At 55.4% G+C, this 17,581-nt stretch overlaps 1 protein-coding gene across 8 annotated transcripts in view; it reads right to left on the reverse strand.

The window, feature by feature from the left end:
- Positions 1 to 17,581, reverse strand: part of DCTN1 (dynactin subunit 1) — a 61,723-nt gene that overhangs the window by 16,357 nt on the left and 27,785 nt on the right. For 3 of the 8 annotated variants that reach the window (XM_064151263.1, XM_064151260.1, XM_064151259.1), the window contains exons 6-14: positions 14,687 to 14,704; positions 10,316 to 10,336; positions 7,672 to 7,860; positions 5,123 to 5,320; positions 4,791 to 4,995; positions 3,349 to 3,427; positions 2,292 to 2,451; positions 1,513 to 1,617; positions 1,042 to 1,233 (exon numbers count right to left, since the gene is read on the reverse strand). In XM_064151263.1, coding sequence (XP_064007333.1) covers positions 1,042 to 1,233; positions 1,513 to 1,617; positions 2,292 to 2,451; positions 3,349 to 3,427; positions 4,791 to 4,995; positions 5,123 to 5,320; positions 7,672 to 7,860; positions 10,316 to 10,336; positions 14,687 to 14,704 — 1,167 coding nt within the window. Of the gene's footprint in view, positions 1 to 1,041; positions 1,234 to 1,512; positions 1,618 to 2,291; positions 2,452 to 3,348; positions 3,428 to 4,790; positions 4,996 to 5,122; positions 5,321 to 7,671; positions 7,861 to 10,315; positions 10,337 to 14,686; positions 15,311 to 17,581 lie in introns of those variants that run through there. The other 5 variants (XM_064151262.1, XM_064151261.1, XM_064151264.1 and 2 more) reach the window with 3 other exon arrangements.

Genomic DNA, 17,581 nt, shown 5'->3' on the forward strand with positions numbered 1-17,581 from the left:
CAGAGCTTCCCAGAGGCTCAGCTGACTGCACGCTGTGTGAAAGCCAAGGAAGCAACCCAGACTCATCAAACAGCCCCAGGAAACCCAGCCCAGTGCTGGAACAACCCCATGCTGCTCTGTCCTGTCCAGGACTTGGTTCCCAAGCATCCCAGTGCAGCAAGAGGCTGAAGCAAGCTTGTGCTCCCAAATATTTACAGAGCTATCTTCAGCAGGGGCTCTGCCAGCCCCATCTGGACACAAGCTGAGGGGCAGGCAGGGCTGCCAGAGGTCACAAGAAGTCTGGCACTGCTGGAGGTTCCCAGGAAACCTGCACTCCAGGATGTGGATAACGAGCTCAACAAGAGCCTAGAAGGTCTCCTGGGGTGCCTCTAGAAGACGTTGGCCAGCAAGGTCAAGGAGGCTCTCCTCCCTCTCTACTTTGCCCTAGGGAGGCCACATGTGGAGTACAAGGTCAAACTCTGGGCTCCCCAGTTCAAGAGGAACAGGGAACTGCTGGAGAGAGTCCAGTAGAGGCTGTACCCTGAGGGGCCTGAAGCATCTCTGTGAGGAGGAAAAGCTGAGAGCCCTGGGGCTGTTGAGCCTGGAGAAGAGCAGCCCCAGAGGGGAACTGATCAATGCTGAATAGGGCCAGACTCTTTTCCAGTGGTGCCCAGTGCCAGGACAAGAGGCAAGAGGCACAAACTGGAGCCCAGGAGGTGCCATCTGAACAGCAGGAGAAACTTCTTTCCTAGGAGGGTGCTGGAACCCTGGAGTATGCTGCCCACACAGACATTGTGATCCTAGGCAAGCTGCTGTGGGTGACTCTGCTTTAGCAGGGGGGTTGGACTGGATGATATCCAAAGGTCCCTTCCAGCCCCCAGCACACGGACTCTGTGACCACCCATCTGTTCCACTCTGCCCCTCCCCTGCAAGAGCAGGAAGCGCAGGGGTCGCCTCCGCTAGGAAGGTTCTTGTCCACACGTGCTTGCTCTCCTCAAGGGCTCAGCAGCTGCCCCGGGGAGGGCAGCAAAGGGGCACACCTGAAGGTGTGCTGTGAGCTACCTGAAGGTGTGCTGTGAGCTCTCTGTACTTTTTGATGGTCTGCTGGTAGTCGGCCACGGTCTCCTGCGCCGCCTCCACGCGCTTCTCGGCCTCGCGCACCCGCGCCGTGGCCATGTCCAGCTGCTCCCGCAGCTCCAGCTCCGTCTCCCGGGCATTCTCCTGCAGCTCGTCGTTCATCTCGTTCATGGCTTCCTGCCAAGGCACCACAGGACACGGTTATGTTGCAGCTGGGCAAGCAGCTGGGCAGCCCGAGGTGCAGCGGGTGCAGTGCTCGAAAGCGGATGCAGAGAGCAATTGCTGCAGAGAGGGTCCTCAGTGCCCTCTGGCAACGCTGCCAGGTAGTCCCCAGTGCCCTGAGTGCCTTCACTGTCTGGCAGCCAGCTGGACCAGCCCCCAGGTCAGCCCAGACATGAAGTAAGCAGCACAAGCCCTCCCCAGCACCAGCTCTTGCCCCAGAGCAGTCCATCTTACCAGGTCCCCAACGGTCTCGCGCAGCTCCCGGACCTTCTCCTCCAGGTCCAAGTTTCTCTCTGTCAGAGTCTCCACCATCTCTTCAGCACCCAAGGCAGCATCCACCTGCAAGGACACCCCACATCACGCTCCAGCCTGGAGCTCACACTGCAGCAAGAAGCTCAGAAGTCCTTGTATAGCACTGAGAGATCTCCCTGCTGAGCTGCGGGGTAAACCTGTCTTTCCCACGCTGGTGGACAAGTTGCCGATGAGCCAGCAACGTGCCCCTGTGGCCAGGAATGGGGTATATCAAGAACAGTGTGGCCAGCAGGTAAAGGAAGGTTCTTCTCTTCCTCCACTCTGCCCTGGCTCTACAGGCCACAGCTGGAGTACTGGGTCTATTCCTGGGCTCTTCAGTTCAAGAGAGACAAGGAACTACAGGAGAGAGTCCAGTGGAGGCTATAAGGATGCTGAGGGACATGGTTTAGTGGTGACCGGCAGGGATGGGTTAATGGCTGGACTCAAGGATCTTAAAGGTCGTTTCCAAACGACTCTGTGGTTCTATCTGCTGTGCTCAAGAGCCACCCCATGGCCAAGCAGAGCCCAGCAACTCCACTGCGGGAACAGGGTTTGCCTTTGGAGGGCGACTCTGAAGTGTTAGTCCCTGCGGTGGTATGCCCAGGCATGGCTCTCCAGACACCGGGCCCAGCAGGTGACCCATGCTGCCTTACCGAAGCTGCTCCATGCTCCAAAGGGCCCCAGTCTTCCCTCCCTTCCCCACCATCCCCTAGGGGACTCACCTGCTCCTTTAGCTCATCAACTGTTTTCTCTGCCTGCTTCACCTCCTCCAGAAGCTTCTCCCTCTGCTGTCTCAAGGACTCCAGCTCCGTGTTCTTCTTCTCCATTTGTTTTTGAAGCTTCACATGTTCCTGCTTCTCTGAGGCAGACAAGTCCCTCATCCTGACAGAGAGCAACCAGACTCATCACAAGCCCAGCAGAGACCCAGCTACCAGAGCAGGAGAAGCCTGAAGAAGTGCTGCTGATGGCCATGGCTTAGTGGTGACCTGGCAGTGCTGGGTTAACAGCTGGGACTTGAGGAGCCTAGAGGCCTCTTCCAACCTAAATTCCATGACTCTGTGTTGAGGCCACTGCATGAACAGCTCTAATGGCCCCAAAACATCTATGCCCAGGGACTGCAAGTGCTGAGGCATCTCTCACATGGACCTGGACATCCCAAACATGCTGATTTGGACATCCTTGCAAGACAGTTTCTTGTGTTTCCTCTCAGGAGGGGATGCTTCCACCTCCTCCAGCCCTGCAGGTGTCTGAGCACAGGCTGACCTCTGCACCAAAGGCCAGACAGCATCCTGTGCACACTGAAGAGGCACAGCACAGTGGGGTGGTCACCAAAGGGACCCTGTCTGAACCTCCAGGGTAAAAACCAGGTGGCTTCCAGAGAGAAAAGCCCCAAGCCCTGGCCTTGCCCAGGGAAATGCAACAACCTGAAGAAGGATGACCTGGACAGGAGGTGTCTGGGTCCTGCCCAAGTTGCTTGGATAAAGTTGTGGCTGGGCTGGAGAAGCAGAGCACTGTGTACATGGAGAGATGAAACACAGCAGCTGTCTAAAGTGGCTCTTCTTCTCCAGTGACAGGAGGTCCTCCTTTCTCTGTCTCGTGCTTAAAAGAGCACCAGAGCTCAGGAACTACCCCAGAGCTGATGGCAGGACCATCAGTTGCTCCAGAGAAGCATTTGGCTCAATGCTCTGGTGCTAACTGCTATTAGAGAGCCTGAGATGCCCCAGGAAAGAACTTCATGGGCAGCCCTCCAGCCTCTGCAGCACACAAGTGGTGTCCTACCTGACAAGGGCTTCCTTGAGTCTTGCATTCTGCTCTTCCAGCTGTTTGACCTGGTAACTGGAGGCTGCTCCATCCGAGCCTGCAGGGAAAGCAAACACTGGCTGCCTGGGCAGGAACAAGAAGACATAGGCTCAAGGTGCCCCAGGGGAGTCTCAGATTGGACATGAGGAGCAGCTTCTTCCCCAAACAGGTTGTTGAGGCCTGGAAAGGCTGCCCAGGGCAGTGGTGAAGTTGCCATTCCTGGAGTGGCTTCAGAGCTGCGTAGCTGTGGTGCTGAGTGCCATAGTTTAGTGGTGACCTGGCAGTGCTGTGTTAAGGGTTGGACTTGATCACCTTAGAGGTCTCTCCCAACTCAAACAGTTCTGTGACCCTCTAACCCTGATTTCCCCCAAGCCCAGGACAGGAACATCTGTCCTCAGCAGCTCCACCTCTGCCTTCTCCATGAGGCTGAGAGCCACGTGAAAATGACACTGAGCTGCTGCTCACCTGCCCATGTGTGATGGTCACAGTTGTCCTGCTAAGCAGGGCTGGGAATGCAGCACAAAGCCTCAAGGGCTGCAGGGGAGCTATGGAGGCAAAGCCTCAGCCCCACCACAACTAGCAGTGAGGAGACATCACTGCTCCAGATCACTCCAGTGAATCATAGAATCAGTCAGGGTTGGAAGGGACCACAAGGATCATCTGGTTCTATCCCCCCTGCCATGGGCAGGGACACCTCACACTAGATCAGGTTGTCTAGAGTCCCATCCAGCCTGGCCATAAGCACCTCCAGGGATGAGGCTTCCATCATCTCCCTGAGCAATCTGTTCCAGGGTCTCACCACCCTCATGTTGAACAACTTCTTCCTAACATCCAGTCTGAATCTGCCCATTTCCAGCTTTGCTCCATTCCCCCCAGTCCTAGCACTACCTGACAGCCTAAAACGTCCCTCCTCAGTTTTCTTGAAGCCCCCTTAAGATACTGAAAGGCCACAATAAACTTACCTGGGAGCCTTCTCCTCTCCAGACAGAAGAGCCCCAACTCCCTGAGTGTCTCTTCACAGCAGAGCAGCTCCAGCCCTCTGATCACCCTCATGGCCCTTCTCTAGACACCTTCCATCACCTTCATATCCCTCTTGTACCAGGGGCTCCAGAACTGGATGCAGTACTCCAGGAGGGGTCTCACCAGTGCGGAGCAAAGGGGATGATCACTTCCCTTGCCCTGCTGCCCACACTTCTCTTGCTGCAGCCCAGGCTCTGGCTGCTCTCTGGGCTGCAAGAGCACACTGAGGACTCATATTGAGTTTCCTGTCCACCAGCACCCCTAAGTCCCTCTCCTCGGGGCTGCTCTCAAGCCAGACTCTTCCCAGCCTATATTGGTACTTGGCATTGCCTCGACCCAGATGCAGAACCTTGTGCAGTGGGATCCATGCAAAGGCTGCCCAAAAGCTGACACTTTCCCACCTTTCTCCTCGATCTCGTGCTTCAGGATCTCCAGGTCCATGGTAAGATATTCCACCTTCTCTTTAAGGGAGTCCACCTCCTGCTGCAGGGACTCTGCTCGCTCCTCTGCCATCTCCTTGTCCAGGGTGGCCATCTCGATGGCATCAGCCGTGTCTGCCATCTCCTCCATGTAGCGCTCCTTGGCTTCCAAGGCATCTTTGGCTTCCTGCAGTCAAGCATATGTGGGTGAGAAGATGCTCACAGAGATTTTCAGCAGTTGAGTTAGCCCTGGGACCACTTCTCCCTTCTGCAGCCGTAGGATGGGAGCTGCCCAGCTCCCAGGGGCCGCTCACCTTCTTGGCCTCCTTCAAACGCTTCTGGAGGTCAGCCTGCTGCTCTTGCATTTTGCTCTTCCACTCCTGCACCTGCTCCAGCTGGATCTTGTACTTCTCAAGCTCTTTAAGCTTTGCTTTGTCTTCATTTCTCTTTATCTTCAGAGTCTCCAGTTTCTCCTCCAGGTCCCTGACTTGAGAACGGAGATTCTCCTCCTCCTACAACATCAAACCAAGAATTACCAAGAGGAGCAGCAAATTCCTCTGAAGGCAGCTCCAGAGACATTTGTTTACCCCTCAGAGAATCTGACCCTGCCTCGGGGCATGATTACAGGGGCACTTCCAGGACATCCCTCTGCAGCTGCAGAGTCCCATCTGTCACTCTAGACTTTGGATTTTGACTACACATACAACGTGTGACAGATGCTCAACACCCTAACAAAACCCCTTGGGCTGGCAAAAGCTCCTGAGTAGAATCACAGAATGGGATGGATTGGAAGGGACCTCCAAAGCTCATCCAGTCCAAGCCCCTCAACTAGATCAGGCTGCCCAGAGCCCTGCCCAGCCTCACCTTGAATATCTCCAGGGATGTGGCCTCAACCACCTCCCTGGGCAACCTGTTGCAGTGTTCCACTGCCTTCATGCTGCAGAACTTGTTCCTAACATCCAGTCTCAATCTGCTCTGCTCTGGTTTGCAGCCATTGCCCTCGTCCTGTTCCTGCAGGCTTTTGTGAACAGTCACTCTGCATCCTTCTTGTAGCCCCCTTTAGGTACTGGAAGGTTGCTATTAGGTCTCCCTGGAGCCTCTTCTGCTCCAGGCTGGACAACCTCAGCTCCCTCAGCCTTGTCTTCCTTTTGACCTCACTGGTCTCTCTGAATGCCTGAATCCTTAAAAATAACCCAAACCAAACCGACCCCCACCATGAATGCATCCAGATTCTCCCCTCAGCAGCTGTCCCTCCTGCTCTGAGCAGAGCCATGGCATGCAAGGCACAGGTCCTCGTGGCCAGAAGAGGATCCTGCAGAAAGGCTCCATTAAGCCAGCATGCAGGGTGCAGACATCCAGTGGAGTTAGTTGTTAGTGAGTACTTCAGAACTGTGCTGACACACACACGTAGGGTGCACCTCAAACCCTCTGCCCACTGTGCTCTGGGCAAGCTGCTCTCCTTTCCTCCTTCCCCAAGCCCACCTTATGGAGCACAGCAGAGGGCTGTATGGAGGGTCCCCACTGTCACCCCAGGGCAGCCAGCTGCAACCCTAAAACCCAGGAATTCTCCTGCCTCAGCAGATCAAACCCTGCAATGGGCTCTGCTGTGCCCCAGAGCAGCTAACATAGGCAGCCCAAGAACCCTCCTCAAGGCTTTTCTAGCCTGTTACCTGCACTAAGACAAGTGCTGGCCAGCATCCCTCTGAACTCACCCTTCTGCTCCAAGTGCATTTGGGAACCATCATGAAACCAACTTTACCTCTAGTAAGACCTTCTGGCTCTCTACAACTCCTTGAAGGGAGGTTGGAGCCAGGTGGGGTTGGTCTCCTCTCCCAAGGAACAAGTGACTGGACAAGAGGAAAGGCCTCATGTTGTGCCAGGGGAGGTTAGGGTAGGACACAAGCAACAATTTCTTCCCCAGAAGGGTTGTGAAACCCTGGCCCAGGCTGCCCAGGGCAGCGGTGCAGTGCCCACCTCAGGAGGGGTTTCAAAGCCATAAGGATGTGATGCTGAGGGCCACGGCTGGGTGGTGCCCTGACAGTGCCAAGGCAAGGGTTGGACTTAATGATGTTAAAGGTGTTTTCCAACCTGAACAGTTGCATGATTCTAGAAGATACAGCCTGAGGAGGACACTAACACCTATACACAATGGTCCAGGGACAGCTGCACACTGACATAGCCCTGCAGCTGTGTCACAGAGCATCATTTGGAGACCAAAACCCATGGTGGCTGAAATGACAGCCAGCACATGGAAAAGGGGCAGAGGCTGGAGGTTTCCAAGCTGATGTGCACATGGCTTCCTCAAGGATTACATCCCCCAGCTCTAAGGGCTCCCTGGGAAAAGCCTCTCATGCTCCAAGGGGAAAGGCAGACTGGACTTGCTGTGAAATCCATCCAAGGTTTGCCTTGTGTCTCTAAAGCTCTAAATCACTCAGGAAGGAAACCACCACTGGAACAGCACCAGGGCAAGAAGTTATCACCCAGCCACACGTGAGCCGCTACTGGGGGTGTGTTAGTTTGGAAGCTAAACCCTCAGCTCCCTCTCGTGGAGCTGACAGGGCAATTTCCACAGGCATGCTCAAACCAGAGCCCTGGGGCAGTGGTCACCTGGCCCTCCTGGAGACCCGGAGACGCTGCCGAGCTGTGCTGGGGACAGAGAACACTTCAGTTACACTGACAGCTACGGAATGGGAGGACGACTGAGGCTGGGGAAGCCGAGTAGAGATCTCTGTTCAGTTGTGCTGAGATCAGGGCCTTGCCTGGCCAAGCTCCAGCTGTCCCCAAGCACAAGGTGCTAGACCATCCTGGTGTCTCCCCATCCTCTTCCCTAACCGAGCCCAGTGCTTACCTGGCCACAGCTTACCTTTGTGGGTGAGGGAACTGGGGGTGCCACGGGTGAGGTCAGGGAGGGACTGGGGATCACTGGGGCCACCAGTGGTGTCTGAGCAGGTGTGCTGGGCTCGCTGCTGCTCATCTCCCCGCCGGAGGCAGAGGCTGAGCCTGAGGGCCCGGCGGTGCCGCTGGATGCTGCAGAGTTGGGGGTCCGGGTGGGCTGCAAAACCGGGGCAGAAAGTCAAGTGAGAAGATGTGGAGGGAGATGGCACTGCCACCAGCAGACTGTTTCTCTGACACCATTTCAGCTCCAGTTTTTCATGCTCAGAGTCTCTGAACTCACATTCCCTGCACTGGTGAACCCAAGGCATGCTGGCAGTGGGGACAGGGATGGCAAAGCAGCTCTGGCTGGACAGAGCGTGGCCATGTCCCAGACCCACAGCATGCCCAGGCCCAGCACCACTGCAGAGCCTCCTGGAGGAGTCAAAACTCAGAGGTAACCACTTGTGGAAGGAAAGGTCACTGACAGCTGAACCAAGGTGCACCAGTTTCAGAGCACCCAAGCTCTGTTCAGGTCTGAGAGCCCTTCTCCTCCCTCCTGCACTAGTGGGGACAACAAAAGATTGCCAAAACTCTGTGCCACGTTTATTTCCTGGTACTGCCACATCTCTCAGCACTGCTGCTACGGGCACAGAGCCATCTCCTTGCAAGATCAGGCGACACCCCAAGGACTCAGAAGTCGAGGGCAGACCCTGCCCAGGGGACAGAACCGGGAACACTTGCAGAGGTTTTGGTGTTCCAGCTCCAGAGGACGGGACAGAAAAAGCTCAAACCACATCGAGATGGGAATGGGGAAAGTTTTGTCCCATCCATCCTCCACATCTGGAACACATCTGCAGGAGTCTGAGTCAGGAGCTGCTGTCACCAGCAGCTTGTTGGGGACACAACAGGTGCCTGTGCCTGTACCTGCTGTCTGCTACCACCTCAGCTCAGGCAGCACAGCGCCAGGTTTGAGGGGAAGAGAAGCAGAGAACAAGAGTTCACCAGAGCCCAGAGCTGCTTCATCAGTGCTAACAAGGCTGTTAATTGCTGGCTGGGGACCCAGGTGACAAGAGCGAGGGAAGCTCCAGGTCTGCTACAAACCTCTGCTGTTCTCCTCACACAACTGTAGCTCAGGGGCACTCACCTCTGCGGCACCTAATGCTGGGTAAATGAACTCCCTGACTGTATTTAACTCCTCCAGGTTGGACTAGGGTGCACTGCAGCTTGGCAAGGGGCACAGCTCACCCTGAGCTGCACAGGAACGGACATGTGCACAGCTGGGCACTGGCACTGCCGGGTACAGGAGCTGTGCATGCCCCAGCCTGGGCATGGTCTCCATGGCACCAAGCCACCCATGTGCCATCTCCAAGAGCCACAGCACTCAAAACAAGGTCTTTGTTCTCCTCCATGCTGCTTTAGGGCTTCCAAACCTCACACAGAGTGAGCCCTCAGCTGCAGCATGGCCAGGGACACACTGGGACCAGTTCCACTGCTCATCACATCTGAAGAGCTGAAAACATTCAGAGACTTCCCCTCTATCTGGCTCCTGCCTGGTGTGGATGGAAGGCCGAAGGAGGAGGAGGTCATGCAGGACATCCACCCTGGCTCCTCGCCAGCACAGAGCCACACTATCTGAAGTAGGGGCAGTGGTACAGGGCTACAGCTTCACACAGAGTGGGGAGGGTTGGAAGAGACCTCTGAAGGTTAAGTCCAACCTCGCCTGCCAGAGCAGGACCACTTAGAGAGAATCACCTGGGAACAAATCCAGGCAGGTTTGGATACTCTCCAGAGACGGCAGCTCCACAACCCTTTAGGCAACCTGTTTCAGTGCTCTGCCAGCCTCAAGAGTTCTCCAGGATTTACCTTAGTAATGAGGACTCAAAACCCACAGCAGCAAGCAAAAGCTGCTTACCTTGGGCTCACTCCTCTGTCTCAAGGAGGCTCACAGCAAAACCCTGCCCTGACTCAAGCATTTGGGGAGATCTTAACCTAGGGAAGGAGTTGTGGAAGGGAAGTGGTAGACTCCTCTCATCACATTGTTCTGTCACACATTTTATCACCCATGAAGTTCCACTTTGGCCTAGGCTCTTTGCCCTGCAGTGCCAAAATGACAGTTTACAGGGCTAGGGTGGGGTGAGAGGGGGAAAGGGAGATACCTGGCAGTGAGAATCACAGTCCCCTAGAACTGAAGGGATCCATCACTGCCAGGGTTTGAGTTTCTTCTACAAGCCAGTGAAAGCACCGCCCCAGGGAAAACAAAACCCTCCAGAGTGCTCCTTCATAGGAAATAATCTGTGTTCACAAACTGCAACTTGGCTACTCTGGAGCAGTTTGAGGATTGCTCTCCCTTGTTTGCTCTCCTCCATGTGCTCCTTTTCAAGGCAGGTCCCACTGGCTCAAATTATAATGAGTCAGCACCCACTGAGCTCATATCTAACACGGGAGGGTGCTGGGTGCCCAGGCTCAGCACCCATCAGGTTCTTGTCTAACACAGGAGGGTGCTGGGTACCCAGGCTCAGCACCCATCAGGTTCATGTCTAACACAGGAGGGTGCTGGGTGCCCAGGCTCAGCACCCATCAGGTTCATGTCTAACACAGGAGGGTGCTGGGTGCCCCCGACCGCGGGTGCTCACCTTGGGCCGCCTGGCCGTGGTCTGGAGGGCAACAGGAGCAGAATGCAAAGGAGAAGAGACATTCAGACAGACAGACAGGAGCAGAGGTACAGATGCAGCGGCAGATGCAGCAAAGAACAGGGGAGAGGAAAGAGAAATGAGAGCCATTAGTGTGCATGGCAGCGGCAGGCGAGCTCCTCACCCCCTGCTCCCGGGGCTGCTTGGGGCTAGCAGAGCTCCAGGAGATGGAGAAACAGAAGAGCCCAGAGGCAGCTCAGCCTCCTGGCCAGGATCTCCCGCCCAGACTGAAGGTGGCTTGTCCAACTCCAACCCTCCTCTCCCTTTAGCCTGGTGCAGAAGCACAAAGCTATGGATGTGGCTGAGCCCCAAGCCCCACAGCCTGAACCTCAACTCTAGCTCCAGCAGCACCCTGGGACAGAGGCACCTTCTCCTCAGAGATCTTGAGCTTCAAGGGCAAAATCTGGGCTGTCCTGGGTCAGCCTGGAAGCTGCTGTCACCTCACTGCAGTGCTCCTCGGGTTCTGCTGACCAGAGGCAGGTTTGTCTCAGCAGACTTCTCCCAGAGCTCACTGCAGCATGAGGAGTTATCTCTGCTTCTATTTCCCCCGCCCCTCAGCACTTTGGTTTCTGCAGGGCCCAGAGCACCACCAAACAGCTGCCCACAGATGCTGCAAGCCTCGAACTCTGCTTCTCCTTAGTTGCAGGGACAACATGGAGCTTTTCCCTGGGAATTTCCATGTTTTCCTTGTAATTTCTGGAACCAGATGCATCCACTGACTCTGAGACAGGACCCTCCACCCTGCAGCACACCCACCACTGGCACATGCACCAGAGCAGTGACACAACTGTCCCCATTAGAGGTGCTCTCACATTGAAGGGCAAGGAAAGCACCACAGGTATCTCTGTACATCCTGGCTGTACACTTACCAGTTAACAAGCAACCCCTAATCACCCACCTGAGGACAGGCAGCAACCAGGCTGGCAGTGGGGAAAGCTGCCCAAGTGGCTCTGGGTGTGGGCAGGGAGCCCCTGGGTGCTGGGAGCCATCGGCTGGGACATCTGCTCCCCAGCTGCAGCTTTCCATCACCAGAGAGTGCTTTAAAGCTCTTCTGTTCCATTAACTAATGCATAGCTTAGAGCCACTGAGAACAGCAAAGATCGACACAACTGCTGCCCAAAGACATCCCCAGGGATGCCCTCTGGAGCTATCAGCAACCACTTGGCCTCCGTGACACAGGAGCAGAAGCAGCTCAGACCATCACAGCCACCACCACAGCTTCTCCCTGACAGTCAGGAGAAATGGTCATGTTCACACCCAGGGCCTTGGTAAGCAAAGATAAACCTCAGAGCTGCTTGGCTGTAGCTACAGATCAACTCTGCGTGGGTTATCCCCACTGCACCTATTGCTTCTCTTCAGCTACATCTCACTGTGCTCACTCCCAGCCCTTCCAAAAAGGCTGCACTCAACAGCAGCCCATTTCAGGATGGAAGGAAGAGACCAGTTCTCCAGAACATCCTCTGCTTGGCAAAATCCACCAGGAAAGTACAACAACAGTGAAAGCTTCAAACCCTCTGCTTTAGGAGCAGCTCTTCAGGAGCACTCCAGCATCTTCCAAAAGTCCTGCTAAAGAAGGATGACACAGAGTGGCACCAAAAACCTGAAAACACTCTGAAAGCCCTGTTCCTTGGAGACTCTGTAAGTAGGGACATGTCTCTACTCTGTGCCAAGTCCGTGGCTCCCAACATAGCTTGTGAGGGGAACGCCAGAGCCCCATCACTGGGCAAAGTTCTCCTGGACAGCACCAAAAGCTCCTTGAGATGTTACAGATAGGAACCACCATGAACTGGAGGTTTCACACCAGCAACTGTGCTGGAAACCCATCTTCATTGGATGGTCCCTCACAGCAGCTGGACATGGGGAAACATGCCCAACAAGCAACCTCTGAGCCCTTCCTGAGCTGGGGTGAGGAGACCCAAACCCCACTGAATCCTTAAGAAGGGAGGCCTCTTGGTGACCTTCTCTGAAAGCCAGGCTGAACGACAGACTCATGCTGCTGTGAGGCTGTTTTGGCTCCCCCCCACATAACACCACGTGAAGATTTAAAAAGTCAAAGTGTCAGCTCCAAGACCTCCAGCTCCTCAGTGAGAGGGGGAGCAGAGAAATGCTCTCTAGCAGGTCCAGGGAGCAACCATGCTCCCAGTTGTCACCTTCGCTGTCGAGAGGTCACCCAGCACACCTCGCATCAGCAATTTGCCAGCTCTGCTCAGCTGGCAGAACGTTGGTGGGACCAAAATACCAGCTTCTCCTTCTTTCCAGCCACTGGGGTTCATCCAGGTGGTGAGAGGATGGCAGCAGGACCCCACTGCCAAAGTTTCTCCTGGCTTCAGGAACATCCTGGAGCCCTGCTTAGGAGCTGGGAACAGACACCTGAACCTCCACCGGTCTCCAGATTGCACAGTAGCTTCATACAGGAACTCTGGACCCTCCAGGATGCCAGGGGGCTCCAGGGTCCTGCTGCTCCCAGCCTTCAGTGCTTCCTTTGGTAGTTCTGAGCTCTGCTGCATCACACTGCTGCATACATATTTGATGGCATTATACAACCTCTATTCCCTCGCAGGTCCTGCTCTCAGGAGCAAGGACGGCACCCAGAGCTCTGAACAGAGGCACTCAGGTGCCAACTGCACTTCCAGCCACAAGAAACCTGGTAAAACTCCTCCTGGCTACCAGCAACTGCCTGTGGTGGAAATGGCATCATCCATCCACCTGTAGCTGGCAGGTCCTGTAGCTCCCTCTTGACCTGAGTCAGCTCTGAGTGCTGGAGTCTTGATCCTGACGCAGGCTCAGCCAGGAGCACTCAACTTTGGCACCATCATGAGCATGGCCGAGGACGCTTGGGTTAACAACACCTCACAGCAAGCAGGACTGGCACTGCTGAACACTTCTGCTGGACAAAGCATGAAGGTTTCTGAGGTAGAAGAGCAGAACTTCCCAGGCTGCTCCAGTGATATTCCACATAGCTGCCGTGAGTTATTCCATCAGTGGGTGCAAGGGGCGGAGAGCTGCAGAAGCCAATGCCTGGGCACTAATCAGGCCAAGGCCAGGGCTGCCCACCCAAGCAGGCAGGTTTCCATCCCTTCTTCTGACAGGGAACAAAGCCCTCAGAGGAGCAATGCCTTCTCCAGACAAAACCTGTTGGCATGAACTCTGTCTCAACCCCCATGGCAGAAGGACAAGCTCCCTCAGGATGTTTATCAGCATCTCAGGGTGTTCTTCACTACCATGGGCTACCCTTCATCACCTCAGGGTGTCCTTCATGACCTCGGGGTGATGTTACCTGCATTGTTGCTGGGCACCCACTGCAGGATGTTTTGCATTTTAAACACCTTGCACTCATTATGATTCCATACGGAGGCAGCATGTGCAAGGGGAGAAGACACCAGGAAAGCAGGATGAAATCCTGTGGTGGCTGGGTTTGGCAAGCTCCCTGGCAGGCAGAGTGCTGAGTGCTGGGCACTCCACCCTTCTGCTGGAGGCAGAGGAAGATCAGCATTTGTAAAACTTTTCCTTTGGAGGGGGGATTACAGAAGAGCTCTTAAAGCAGCCAAAGTATGTGACTGGATTTGGTGAGCTCAGGGACATCAACCAAGAGCATTTGCCGTAAGGTTAATCCAGCAGCAAAGTCCCCTCACTGACACAGCGCTGTCAGGGAAGTTGTGCCTTTGTGCTTTTGGTTATTTCTTGGTTTACTGATTCTTGGAGATCAGGCAAAAATTCCCAGGATTTCTCTTTAAGCTGAACAGTGATACTCTGGTTAGGCTAAAAATAACCATATAGGACACTACCAGAGCACAGAGCCTGTGCTGTAACCTGCAGAATCGTCAGCTCGACAGGGAATCCAGATGCACCCAACCCCTGGAAGGGCTAAAAGCAGAACCCAGGGCTCGGCTGGCATCACTAGGGCAGGAAAAACCTCACTACGAACATGCAACGCACAGCAGTCAGGCACCAGCTCCCACCCAGGGCAGCAGGGAAGGCAGGGAGCCCAGGCTCCAGCCGAGCTGCAGAGCTGCTGCTGCTGCTGCATGCAAGACAGGCACGGAGCAGGGAGATGGAGAAAGGAGCCTTGGAAACTTGCAAGGGAAGGCAAGACATGAAATGATGCTCCAAAAGGATGCTGGGCTCTGAAAGGATGCTGCGCTCTCACTCAGCAACCTCCCCCCTCCCGGTCCGGAACGCCAGGCCACCTCGCAATCACAGCTCAGCAGCGTTCACACACGAAATAAAGGGGGAGAGAAAAAACAAACAAACAACAGAACGCAAGAGCAGAGCAAGGTAGGCTCAGAGCAGCGCTAGCGATGCCGGGGTGGGTACCTTCCGTGTCGCCGGGGCCTGCCTCATCATTGCAGACAGACAGCCGGAGAGAGACAGAGAGGGAGAGAGGGATGCAGAGAGACGTTAGGCGGCTCGGAGCGCGGTCTCGGAGCCCGGCTGCCCGGCGGCGCCTGCAAATGGCCGCAGCTTCCCCTTTAGCCGCTCGCCATCCGCCGAACGCCCGTCGTGACGCGCCGGCTGCTACGGCAGCGGCGGCAGCTCAGCGGGGCTGCGCCGCACCGGGGCCCATGGCAGCCGCCCGAGCCGCGGCCGCTCGTCCTGGCTCCGCCGGTGTCTCCAACCACCGCCCCGGCGGCTCATGACATCACCGCCGCTGGGTCTCTCCTCCCCGCGCCGCGGATGCTGCACCGAGCCGCCGGTGATGCGATGCAATGAAATGCGATGGCTCCTCTCAGGCAAGGGGTCCCCGGTAGCTTAGCAACACCCCGGCTCGGTCACCTCGCCGAAGGGTCGAAAGCCAGCTCCATCCCTCCGCCCGGCACCCGCGGCGTGCCCCACGAACCGCTCCTGCCCGCCCCGTGCCAACACCGCCCCGACGCGGCCACGCCGGCCCCGGGGACGGCTGCGACCTCACAAGCAAATCTCCTGAGCCCGAGCAGATGGACGGAGCTAAGCCCAGACAGACGGACAGATGTCTGCGCAGAGCCGCATCCATCTTGCGGCCGTTTGCTGCCCAGCCTGGCTCCCACCCTGGCAAGCACTCGGTTTGGTCCCAGCCACGAGGAGGGTTGCTCCCAATGAGCACCTCAAGGACAACAGTGAAACCCCATGGCAGGACCAGCCCCAGAGACCCCCCGCCCTGAAAGGTGCCCCATCCCTGCAAACACTCCAGGCCAGGCTGGCTGGGCTACGCACAGCCTGCTCCAGCCGAAGATGACCCTGCTCACTGCAGGGGGCTTGGACTAGGTGACCTCTAAAGATCCCTTCCTGCCCAAACTATTCCATGGCTCTATGCTGCTAGGAAGATGCCCACGCCGCTGAGCACTAGCACTCAGCATAGCATCTGGAAGGTCAGCTGGGCTGTGTCCAAGCCTGAACCTCCAATTCTTCTCAGCATCCTTGTTCCCAGACCAACACTCCATGAGATCTGCCACATGGAGTCTAAACACCAAGGCAACCAGGAACACCTCCGGCAAGATCACCACAAACTCAGTGCCACGATGCCAGCACACCACTGCAGATCCCAAGCCTTCAGATTCTGGTGCCTTTCACAAACACACAGTTTTGCCTTGTCTGTCAAACTCTCTGGGTGTGAGTGTGAACCTCCTCATCCAACACTGCCAACTCCCACCTCAGTTACATTCCTTTCTGATATTCACAGTATCACAGTATCACCAAGGTTGGAAGAGACCTCACAGATCATCAAGTCCAACCCTTTACCACAGTGCCCAAGGCTAGACCATGGCACCAAGTGCCACATCCAACCTTGCCTTGAACTGCCCCAGGGATGACGACTCCACCACCTCCCCAGGCTAGGGCAGCAGGAAGGAGCAGAGCTGAGGCTAACCCAGGCCACTGCAGCAGGAGAGAGCAGAGCTGAGGCTGCCCCAGGCCCCTGTCCTTCTTAAACAGTACACGAAAGGGACTCATGGAATCTTTTTGGTTGGAAAATACCTTTAAGATCATCAAGTCCAACCATTAACTGCCAGGTCATCACTAAACCATGGCCCTCAACATCACATCTACACAGCTCTGAAACCCCTCCAGGGACTGGGACTCCACCACTGCCCTGGGCAGCCTGGGCCAGGCCTTGACAACTTTTTGGGGGAAGAAATTGTTCCTCACCTCCAACCTAAACCTGCCCTGGGTGCAACCTGAGGCCATTTCCTCTTTTCCTGTCACACTGCTTCATGGATTTCACACCAGCTCACCGAAAGCTCACTCTAGCAGTTGAGTACCAGCTATTGGTCTAAAATATCCCCACCAGCACTGCTTTGAACTGTGGTGAAGAGCAACCAGCAGCACCACAGACCCCACATGGAGCCAAATCACACACAGCCCCCAAGTCTCCCTTTCGTTCCTGGCCTTGATCCAAAGCCCTTGGGGCAAGTGAAAAGCACTTAGAGCACAGAGTTCAGGTTACAGGCTCCAATCAGTGGCCTGGAAAGCACATCAAGCTCTGGGTTTAATTACACATTAAAGCTCATTAGTGCTGACTGGAACTCCTCAGACCTCTCAGCAGAGCCACAAAGCCAGCTGTGGTCTTGTTCTGTTCATCTCCAGCACTATTTTGTTCATCTCCATTGCAGGAAACACTGTCTGAGGCCTCAGAGGACAACAAATGGTGCAAGGCTGCAGCAAACATGGTGCAGAAACACTGATCATGGTGAGGGTCCAACTCCACAATCCACACCAGTGACAACCAGCAGTTCCCATGCTGGTGTGGGGTTAGTTGCTCAGGGTCTTTAGTTCCTCTAAGCCTCTCCAAGGGTTTTGGTTTGGTGTGAACCAGTGAAGTTCTACTAGAGCCTGTTTTATCACGGGTGGATGCAGAACACAGAACAAGGGTGCAGCTTGTGAGAGCTTCTCACAGGATCAAAGGTTATGGAGCTGGATTAAATCATGGAGCAAACATGGGTGTCCCACAGAAAGAGAAAGGTAATTTCTGTAGGTAGCAAGCTCCAGCAGCTGCCAGTGATCACTGTACCTTCAGAGGTGTATCCACCTGAACTACAACTCAACATCAGACCCTCCAAACTTACCACTCCCAGCACCTGAGCTGCCCATATTTCATAGCCAAGCTCTTCTGGAACACCTGTGGCCTGTTGTACCTATCATGACTCTTCTGCTCAAGACTTCATGGAATCATTGATGCCCAAGCTGGAAGGGATCTCAAAGATCATCTGGTCCAACCTTTCCCGGTCAAAATACAGT

This window comes from Pogoniulus pusillus, chromosome 11 (assembly GCF_015220805.1).
Source record: "Pogoniulus pusillus isolate bPogPus1 chromosome 11, bPogPus1.pri, whole genome shotgun sequence".
In the NCBI taxonomy this organism is placed as follows: domain Eukaryota; kingdom Metazoa; phylum Chordata; class Aves; order Piciformes; family Lybiidae; genus Pogoniulus; species Pogoniulus pusillus.